Here is a 10,411-nt window from a genome sequence, read left to right as displayed (position 1 = left end):
TCTTTAGGCCTCAGTGGTCTCTGGCCCCCGACCCCGGGCCCTGACTGCAAGGAGACCCTCCAGACCTGTGTCCGGCGAGGTGCCCGCCAGGAATCCGGGAACCCTTGGTGATCTCTGCCTCTCATTTCCCCTACTTGCTCGCCGGCGTGTCCTCGAGTGGACGCGCATCGCGCGAAGGGGAAATTTGCAGACGCTCCCTCAAATTGGGGACGCGGCTCCTTTAAGGGAATAGGTATCCAGGACAGAGCCTGACAGGAAAATCGACGTCGGGCCAGGCTCCCGGGGTGACCGGGAGCTCAGGCACGCGGCAGCGGGGCGCGGGCTGTGGGGGCAGTGCGGCGGCGGAGGCGGCGGGGGGCGCGGGAGTGGCGCAGAGGGCGCGCGGGCCCGGCGTGCAGCGGGCAGCCCCGCGCAGGCCCCGCCCCGCCCCGCCCGCGCCGGGGTCCTCGGAGCTGCTCGGGCTGCGCGCGGAGCGGGCTCCGGAGGGAAGTCCCGAGACAAAGGGAAGCGCTGCCGCCGTCGCTCGGTCCTCCGCTCATCGCGACTCGCCGGGCTGCGGCCGCCCGAGGTGAGCACGCCCGGGAGGGCGGGGGCCGCCGGCTCTGCGGGGAGGCGGCGCCTGGGCCTCCTCGGGGCGCCGGGCGGGGGCGGCGGGGAGGCCGCGGGAGGCGCGGGGCCTCGCTGAGCCGGGCGCGGGGTCCGGGCGGGGAGGCGGCCTCTTCGCCGCCCCGGGCCTCCCTGCCGCCCCCGCGTGGTCTGCGCGCTGGGCTCGGCGGCCGACGGCGGGACCTCAACTCGCCGCCCGCGCGCCCGCGTCCCCCGGCTTGTCTGCGGCTCGAGAGGCTACCGGCCCAACTCCACAGTCTCGGGCCGCTGAACCCGCGAGCGGTAGCGCGAGGGCCCTGACTTCCGGGGTCACAGGCTGGGCGGCAAACCCGAGGCGCGACCCTCTCTCCTCGCCGCCGGACCGCGGAGAGAAGTCAGCCAGCCTTGGGGTGCAGACTCGTGGGCCCCGGGGTGGGCAGGCGAAGGTGCTGGTGGTGGTGGCGTCTCCGAAACAAAGAAGTTGTGCTCTCCGAGTGGTCGTCGTCCGGGTACTTAATGTGCCCCCACCTCAGGAGGGAGAGTTTGGACGCGTTGGTAGTTGAGGGAGGTGAGGGGCCTGCGGTCACCCCAGAGTCACATCAGCTGGTTTGGGGAGACTCGCGCTGTGTTTCGTTCCTAGGCTTGCAGACGTTGCTTTCCCCCAAGCCCACCCGTCCTCCCACACACTTTCAGACCCGCTAGTCCAGCATGTGCCTTGATGCCGGGAGAGCGGAGTTTGAGGACGGTCTTATCGCCTCTGGCAGAGCTCCCTCACTGCTTTTCTCGCTGTTGGTGAAAAAACAAGACAAGGGTGGTTTTCTTCTCTGAGTGGCTTCTGGGCTTTCCGTGCTGCATATTTCCTTGGCCAGGAAGCCCCTACAGCTGGGAGTGGAGGCTGGTCCAGGGTTTATTCGGTGGGCTGAGCTGGGCTTGCCCGCTGCCTCAGGATGGATTCGTGAAAGAAATGGAATGTTCTGCCCAGACGTTGGGACCTCCAGAGTGCAGGGTGCTTGGGCCTAGGAAGTGAGTGTTTTTATTCTTGACCCACCTGGTTCCGTGGAGGGGCCAGGTGGTATCACAGGTTAGGCCAGGGGCTGCTAACTGCAGGGTGGGTACTGTGCAAGCCCGCCAGCCAACGCATGGGAAGCAAGAGGAGACACTTATGTCAGCCTTAGAAACAGCATGGGGCAGCCTTGCTCTGTCCTGCAGGGCCACTTCTCTGAGTGGGTAGGGAGTGGGCCACCATCTCGGTGTGTGCCCAGGGGAAGAGGCAGTCTGGAGAACAGTGCAGAGGTAGAGGGGGCGGGGGTTCTTGGGGCGTTTTGACCCTGCCTTCATTCAGGGTAGTGAAACACCTGTAGCACCTAGCCCTCCCTAGTGCCGCTGCCTGGTTGAGGAACAGGTGTGATGGGTTTAAGGGATTTTAAGCCATGACTACTTGCCACTGAAGGTGCTTGCTCTGGCAGGAGGAGCTCTGGGCCACAGGATCCTGGGGACCCAGCCTTTGCTGCGACGTCCCCTGGGTTGGCACCTGTGGCTCCTCCTCAGTGGTGACACTTCGCATATGATCTGACCCGTCAGGCTGTGCACCTCAGGGAGCCAGCCCTGCATTGGCTATATTAGCCACCTGGGACCACTGGGGACTTCCACCCCGTCAGAGGTGGCAGCCAGGGGTGGGTCCAGTCTCAAGCCCCAGGAGCACCCTGCCACCTGCTTCAGAGCCTGCTATCTTGGAGAGTGAGCCAGTGTCCTTCAGCCCCCTGTGATTGTCCCACCCACACAGGGGTTGGGAGTGCCTGTCCTTGGGAGAGGGACCAAGGTGTGCTGACCTCGGGGGCCAGGAGTGCCTCAGTTGGTCAGCATGCTGGCTGGAACCAGGGCCTACAGACAGGCGCTGTGAAGGGACAGGTTTGAGCTGCTGTGTTGACAATGAGAGATTTTCAGACAGTAGGTGACTAGTGAGCCTCCCTACTAGTCTGGCCATTTGTCCACCTCCCCGCCGGATAGAGATTCCAACAGCACTGGGGGCCTACAGCCCACTCTGCAGAATCTCATGCCCACAAACCTTCGCCATTGGACTCCAGGCCACTCACTGTGGCCATGTGGTATCTGCATATTTGATTGGTGACACCCCCCAGCTATCCACCTTAGACTTTGTCCCCCCTCACTCAGCTGGGTGCCCTCTGCAGATGGACCAGTGTCCTAGAAGGAGGTTAGAGCCTACGGGAGGGACGGGCAAGGATGGAGGTCAGATGTCAGTGGTGATCCACTCCTAATTGCAAGGCTCCACCAAGGACTGGCTTTCCCTCAGCTTGGAACCGTCTGTTTTGGACCTACACTGAGGTTAACAATCAAACCAAACTTGCTGTCGTCAAATTGATCCTAACTTACAGTGACCCTATAGGACGGAGTAGAGCCACCAGCTTTCAAGGCAGCCTCATGAGGCAGACATCCTCCTCTTCCTCCCAGGGAGCTGCTCAAACCGCCAGCCTTTCTGGTGGCAGGTTAGTGAGTTAACCACCGAGTCACTCAGGCCAGGCACCTTAGATGCGATCAGAAGGGCTGGGGCTGCTGTAGAAATGTGCTCCCCACCCCCATGGTCTGTGGGTTGCAGGTCTGTGTTCGGTTGGGATGCTGTAGGGCACTGAGGGGCTTCTTGGATGGCAGCCCCTTTGCTCTAGCGGCAGCTCTCAAACTTGAGAGCCAGGTTACCTGCTTGCCGCTGTAGGGGCTCGGTGCAGGCACCCCTCTATCGGTACTTGTTCAGGGCTACCCTCTCTGCGTTTGCCAGGCCCCTCCCGAGGGGGATATTGAAGCTTTCTGGGGTCTCTGTTGAGTGATGGGTACCACCAGAACAGCTCAGGAAGGTGTGGGCATCCCACAGGGCACACCTGGGCCAGGTGGATCTGCCTCCAGAATGGCAGGGTCCCCACAGGCCTGCAGGATGCCAGGGAGTCAGACCTGGGCACAACCATCCATCGGGGGCCCCCACCCACCTCTGGTTCCTTCCCTCCAGAAGTAGGAGTGGTTGCTTGAGACGTCACTCTCCTCCAGAGTAGGTTCCCTCCCTCTGAAAGTCCTCATGCTTGTGGAGGAGATCTGGTGTAGTTTGGGGCTGTGGTCCTAGCATAGGACAAGACTGCATGATTTCTGTGTCATCTTAGGGTGTGGTCAGTGCCACCCCCAACGAGCCTGTGTGGGCGCTGCGGGCACTGTCATGTGTGGGTAGGCTGCTGGAGCGTGCTGTGTAGAGCCCTGTGTGGTGGGGGTGGTCTTGGACACCCCCACCTTGGCTGCTCCAGAGCAGTGTGGACACCCACAGGCCGGGGTTTTCCTGCAGCATCAGGGGCATGCAAGGATGGGGTGCTCAGTGGTTTGGTCCAGGTAGCATGATTGGGCTAAGTCTGAGCACCCATTATCTGGGTAGCACCACTGTTGTGAGGGTCGTTGGGCCAGTACTCCTGACATCCCTGCCCTGCTGCCTGGAGCCACTGGCTCTGATGGCGGGGGCCCATCAGTGTCCCGGGCTGCCTTTCCTCCGAGTCATCTCCTGGTGGGAAACAGGCCTCAGTGGGTGTGCACCCAAGATGGGAGCCCCTGCAGGTGCTGTCCCCTTCCTCCCACCTGAGCCCCCGATGTACCTGCAGAACTTGGACTATGTCGGGGATCGCCCTCAGCAGACTTGCCCAGGAGAGGAAAGCCTGGAGGAAGGACCACCCCTTTGTGAGTACAGCTTGCTCCCGTGTTGGGGAGGGGGGAAGAACCTGGGACAGGCAGTGGCGGGATCGTGGCCATGACCCGTGGTGTCCTCTCTCCACAGGGATTTGTGGCCGTCCCAACAAAAAACCCTGACGGCACGATGAACCTCATGAACTGGGAGTGCGCTATTCCTGGGAAGAAGGGGGTGAGCGGCCATGGAGGCGGAGGGGAGGGACGGGCAGGTGGGGGTGTGCCGAACAGGTGGGACACAGTGGCATGGAGCCGGTGTGCCAGCCCCACTCCTACCCTGCAGGCCTTCTGGGCAGCTGAGCCTGGCTCCCTGCCTTGTTAGTGAGCCCCCAGGAGCTCTGGACCCCGTCCACACCCTGCGCCTGGGGGATGGGACCGGTACACTCCCCCCTCCCTATGGCCTCCCAGCCACACCCCTGCTCCAACTCAGGGTCACTTGAGACCCGGGTTTGCACCCGTGGATGCTCCCCAGGCCCCCAAGCCTGCTGCCTCACTGTCCCCCTGGGAGGGGAGGGGCAGGAGGCCAGGCACACAGGTGCCTCTTGGGGCTTCTGGGAGGCCAGTCCTCGCCACCCAGCGTTGGGAGTCTGATGGAAGGTGGCCTGTGGACTCAGACAGCTCAGCCTCCTTCCTCTGGGTGACTGGTGGTTTGAACCGCTAGCTTTATAGCAGCCCAGTCCCTGGCCCCCACATAACCAAGGCTCCCTGGAGAGACTGTGGGTGGCTGGTTGCATTAAAGAATTGACATGACCCTTTAAACCGCTCAGGCTTCCAGGCCAGTCTCGGGACACCTGTCTCCCCTCTGCTTCCCGCCCCATGCCTGGGTTTTTATAGCCCACGTGATTGGGGACACAGCCTGTTCACAGGAGGTCCCCTCCATGAATGTGAAGGGCTGGGATTGACAGCACCTATGAGGGACAGAGTCAGGGCCTTCCTGTCCCCTCCGGAGTCCCGGGCCCTCTCTCCTGTCCACCCCTGAGCTCGTGGAGGTCTCCATCCACAACGCCCGCTCCTGGCTGGCCGACCAGCTGATGGAGTCGTGTCTGCCCACAGACCCCATGGGAAGGAGGCCTCTTTAAGCTGCGGATGCTCTTCAAGGATGACTACCCATCTTCCCCTCCCAAGTGTGAGTGGGGAAGCCTGGGAGATGGGGGCCGGTTCTCGTCCTTCCCCTGGGACTCAAGGCGTGGGGTTTTCAGCGTCACCAGGGGGCCGAGATGCACTGGGAAATGGGGAGCCACCAATGGTGGTGTCCAGGTCCACGCGCCGATGCAGTCAGGCAAGAGGGGTGAAGGGTGAGTGGACAAATGAAGGTTTTCAAACCAGCATTTGTGGCGGAAGATACCGAAGCAGCACCTCAGAAGGGTGCTGAGGAGATAGAAGGGGCTAGGGACAGGGCCAGGCACCAACTCGGCATGCTGGTGCCAGAGAAGAGAGCTGGCATGTCGCCACCCACAGTCAACCTGGGCACGCCCCAGAGAGCCTGAGAGGAAGGCAAGCACCCCCTGCCTGCCCAGGACTCGCCCCCCACAATCGCCTTCCTTCAGGTGGACAGCGGACGGGGGCCATCGAGTCTGCTCCAACTTACAACTGCCAGTGCCCCACTTCTGGGTCCAGGGCCGTCCTCAACAGCATGCCTGAAGTCCTGCCCAGGCTTGCAGCTCCTGGCTTGGTCCATCTCCTTGTAGGTCTTCCTCTTTTTCAGTGACCACAGCATGATGTTTCAAACGCATCAGTTTGATTCCTTATGCACGGACCAGCTCTGGTTGCATATAAGGCATCTGGTGGTACCCTGGCTCCGGTCAGTCTTCAGAGGGATCTGTGGGCCTAATGTATTCAAGGGGCCTTTGTCCCAGGCAGTCGCCCATTGTGCCCTTGTCTGAGCTCTAGACTGATGTCTCCAGAGGTGTTAGTTGTGGATCGGAGTGAAGTGCAGTCTTACACACACACAGTACCTTTGTTACAATGTCAAGATGGAGCTGTTGTGCAGATTTCTGTCTTCTGTCCCTCGAGCTGTGATCCCCACTGAGGCTCTGGCTTTGATCGGCGGTGGCAGCAGGTGCTTCGAGACCTCGTCGGTGTCAGTGAGGAGGTCATCTCTGTGGCCTGTGGCAGGGGTTAGCCAGCCTCTTCCCGAGGCTGTCTGTAGTGCCGGCTGACTGCGTTGAGGAAAGCCACAAGCACATGCCTTTCTCAGTCTGAAGCACACAGAGCCCCTGGGATCTGCCAAGATTCTGGAATGATTCTTCCCAGAGTGGTCGGCCATCGGTGCGGGGCCTTTTCGGGACACTGGGGGGCTCTGCCCCTGGCCCATACCTAGCTGACAGCTGAAGGGACAGCCATGCTCCACATCCAAGGTCACCGATGTCAGTTGTGGGTGCTGTCATGACAATTCCATGACAAAGGGGCAGGGTGCCAAAAGAACTGGTGAAGCATCTCAATATTGGAACCTGGTGGGAGCCGGCAGGAGACAGCAGGGTTGTCTGCAGGATGGGAGGCTCAGGGACTGTGTCACCACACACACACACACACACACACACACACACACACACACACACACACGGGGCCTCTGCTGGCGAGAATGCTCACTGCGCCACCGCTGAGAAGAATGGCCCATTGGCACAGGTTCACACGCAAGTGCAGGCACTCTTGGATGCCAGCAGAGCTCTGGCAACAACTGTGCTAGCCTGGGTGTGACGAAAACCGTAAACAGATAAAGGTAGAAATGGACTGGGGGAAGGAAGAGGGGCGCCAACTACAGCAGGTGCCTCATCTGCCCACATTTCCCGTGCGTCCGAAGAGAACTGAAGAGGCTTGTTCCTGAGAAAGAAAGGACAAGAGGGCCTACCAGGCTGCTGGTCTGTTTCAGAGATGGTGGCTGTGGGGAAGGCCACTTGAGAACTTGAGAGAGGCCTGTGCTTGCCTCCAGCCTCACCCACCTTCTTAACCCAGAGACACTGGCGGGGGGACCTGGTGTTGGGGAGGGAGGCAACTGCCTGGGATTGCCGCCCACACCCCTCTCCTGACATCCAGGTAAATTTGAGCCCCCGCTCTTCCACCCGAATGTGTATCCCTCGGGCACCGTGTGCCTGTCCATTCTGGAGGAGGACAAGGACTGGAGGCCGGCCATCACCATCAAGCAGGTAGGGCCGAGGCGGGCTGGGGGGTGGTCGGGGCGGGGCTGGCTGCCCACCTGTGCCTCGCCATGTCCCCACAGATCTTACTGGGAATACAGGAGCTCCTAAACGAACCAAATATCCAGGACCCGGCCCAGGCCGAGGCATACACGATCTATTGGTAAGTCCTGTGCAGGCCCCTGAGGCTTCCAGTGGGGCAGGGGTGTGAGGGGACTCCATCTCCAAGTGAATGCAGAGCACTCAGGCCTGACCGTGGTCACCCAGCCTTATATGTCCCTGCAGTGTCACTGTGCCCAGGAGCTCCCCACGAGAGGGTGGGGCTGTGGGACCCAAAGCAGCTTGCTGGAATCCTGGTGCGGCTGCTCCTTGGAGTGTGCATGGGAGCATGCATGCGTGCTTATGTATGTATGTGTACATACTCATGAGTACATGGATAGGTGGGCACCCTCGGTCGGGCTGTCCTCATGGGGGTGGCCCCTGGTGGCACCTCAGCTGCCTGGGGTTACAGTCCTTGTGGCCCCCAGCCTTGCCTTGAGTCTGGGGCTCCCCGCTGCCAGGGCTGAGGCCTGCAGACAAATGTGCCATTTGGTTGGAGGTTCTTGCCCTGTAAGGTCACTGCACAGGGTCAAAGAGTTCCCCTGAAAGCACCACTTCCAGCTCGTGAGCTGGGAGCCCTCCTCAGGAGACACAGTCTGGGGGAGGGGGGCTGCAGCACCCTGCTCAGCACCAGTCAGAGTGGCCCCCACCCTACCTTAGGCGCTTGCCCCCAGGCCGTGGAACTCCCAGGAGAGGGACCCAGAGGAGGTCTTGGGTCCACCAGGAAGCCCCCACCAACTGGGGAGCCAGGAGTGTGTTCTCTGCTATGAGACCTCTTGGCTTTGCAGCCTGTAACAGACAAGTCCTGGGGCTGACTGCCAGCAGGTGGGCTCGTTCCCTAGCGGAGCCAGCCCCTTGTGCCCAGCTGGAGTCCTGAGGTGTGCCCTTGGCTGCAGGCCATGGCCACTCTGCACCTGGGGCACAGCCCCTGCTTAGCCGCCTGATAATGTATCCCTTCTCTCTGACCTCTGCAGCCAAAACAGAGTGGAGTACGAGAAGCGGGTCCGAGCACAAGCCAAGAAGTTCGCGCCCTCATAAACCGCCCACGTGACGCCAGGAGGAAGGGAGGGGCTTGGCAAGAACTTGTTTACAACACTTTGCAAACCCCGTCGCTATGTACAATTCTCGTCACCGAGGGGGCTGGCGCTGCCCCCCCCCCCTCCACCACTGTCCACTCGTCTCAATTTGCTCACTTGCCCCCGTTTTTTCATACAGGGTCTCTTCCTTCGGTCTTTTGTATTTTTGATTGTTCTGTAAGACTTGGCTTTTATTTTAATATTAATGTCAGTGTTCCCACTGCTGTACCAAGATAAAACTTTTCTACTCTGGCGAGCCCCTAGGCGCTAGTCCCTCTGCGCGGACGCAGGCATGCTTCATGGTGTCAGCGCCGAGCTTTGCTCTCGCTGGCCGGCCGGCCGATGCAGTCACTCTCCTGTCTGTCCGTGGCCGGCCAGCGCCCAAGTCCGCACCACTCCCCGTGTTCTAGGACGTTCTGTCTGTGTTGCTGTTTAGGGTAATAAACTGTTTATATAAAGGTTCTGTTGCCTTCTCGTCATTCACCCAACGCCAGGAGGCAGTCACCGGGCTCTGAGCAGTGCCGCCAGCAAGCCGAGCCGGGTGGTGTGATGTGGCAGCACCCTTGCCATGCCGCTGAACCGAGGCCCAGACGCCCTGCCTAGCAGTGAATGACCAAGAGGAAACACTGACCACCCTGTTCAGCGCAGCTGTGGACGCCTGCCAGGACCTCCCAGGACCCACATACTCCATGGACTGGGCACCAAGCTGCTCTCAGGACGCCACTGACCCAGCTACTGGGACAGCAAGCACAGTGCCCCCCACCGCGTCTGCGAGGGCAACCTTCCTGTGTGCGCTGACCCATCTGCAGCCCCTTGATTGGCAACATGCGGGGCCCTGGGCTTGTCTCCTTGGCCACACCTGGGTCTTCTCCAGTGCAGGGACCAAAGGGTGGGAATGATACTCCGTGGAGCCCCAGGGAGGGCTGGTCAGTGGCGCCCAAGAAGATGCAGCATGCACCCCCAGGCTTGATGGTGTTGGCCAACTGGCCGAGATCCCCAGGGCAGTCAGCATGGCACAAACTTGCCCCTGGACTTAGCCTGGGAGTTGACTCAGAAGGCTCCAGTTGCGTGGAGACACTTCAGCCTGGGGGCCAAGGGGCAGGTATGCCTACCTGCCCCTGGATGGAAGTCCAAGCCTCCTCGTCACTGTTCCCTGGGTCACGGCCACTGTCTGTCGTCGCCAAGTTGTCTGCAGTGACTGTGTCGCTAGCCAGCTGGAATGATCTCCGCCTGTGAAGTGTCCCTTTTGTAGCTCAGCCCCCAGCTTCGCATAGCCGAGAACTGTACTACAAGACACCTGGCGCCGGGCCACCCTGTCCCCACTGCAGGGTGAGCACCTTCCTGCATGGACCACCATGCGCTGGTCAGCAGTTGTGGCTGGTGACCCGCCCTGTATCTGTGATCTCACATTAAAGCCTTTCCACAAACCGCCCTGTGGGCTCTGTCCTTTGCTGTTCTGGGGAGAGAACTGGGCTCTCAGGTCCTAGCTGCTCACCTCTGCTCTACAGGTGAGATGCATCCTTGAGGTCGGTGAGCCTCAAGGTTGAAGGTCTGGAGAGTCGGTACTGACCTGGGCTGCCTCCAGCCAGTCTGAGCCTGCCACAGCTTAGAGTAAGGGGTACCCTATAGCCCCAATGAATTGTCCCTGTAAATATGTACACCCCAGGTCAGCCACCCCTCAGAGGAGCCTTACCTTTGAGGAGGATACCTGGAGTCGTTCCCCCCTCCCCTAGCAGGCAAGAAACACCAGCCTTTGGTCTACTTCTGTTCTGATAGCCCACTCACTGC

The 10,411-nt window shown here is 60.8% G+C and overlaps 1 protein-coding gene across 1 annotated transcript; it reads left to right on the top strand.

Annotated features, from left to right (window-relative positions):
- Nucleotides 1-440: 440 nt before the first annotated feature.
- UBE2I (ubiquitin conjugating enzyme E2 I) lies at nt 441-9,081 on the top strand. Its single transcript, XM_075564524.1, has 7 exons — nt 441-568; nt 4,233-4,308; nt 4,406-4,489; nt 5,368-5,440; nt 7,348-7,457; nt 7,532-7,611; nt 8,522-9,081. Exons 2-7 carry the CDS (start codon nt 4,243-4,245, stop codon nt 8,583-8,585), a joined length of 477 nt encoding a protein of 158 aa, XP_075420639.1. The 5' UTR covers nt 441-568; nt 4,233-4,242; the 3' UTR covers nt 8,586-9,081.
- The last annotated feature ends 1,330 nt before the right edge of the window (nt 9,082-10,411 follow it).

This window comes from Tenrec ecaudatus, chromosome 12, assembly GCF_050624435.1.
Source record: "Tenrec ecaudatus isolate mTenEca1 chromosome 12, mTenEca1.hap1, whole genome shotgun sequence".
Classification (NCBI taxonomy): domain Eukaryota; kingdom Metazoa; phylum Chordata; class Mammalia; order Afrosoricida; family Tenrecidae; genus Tenrec; species Tenrec ecaudatus.
The sequence above is the reverse complement of the archived record's forward strand: the minus strand, read 5'-3'. Positions and strand labels throughout refer to the sequence as shown.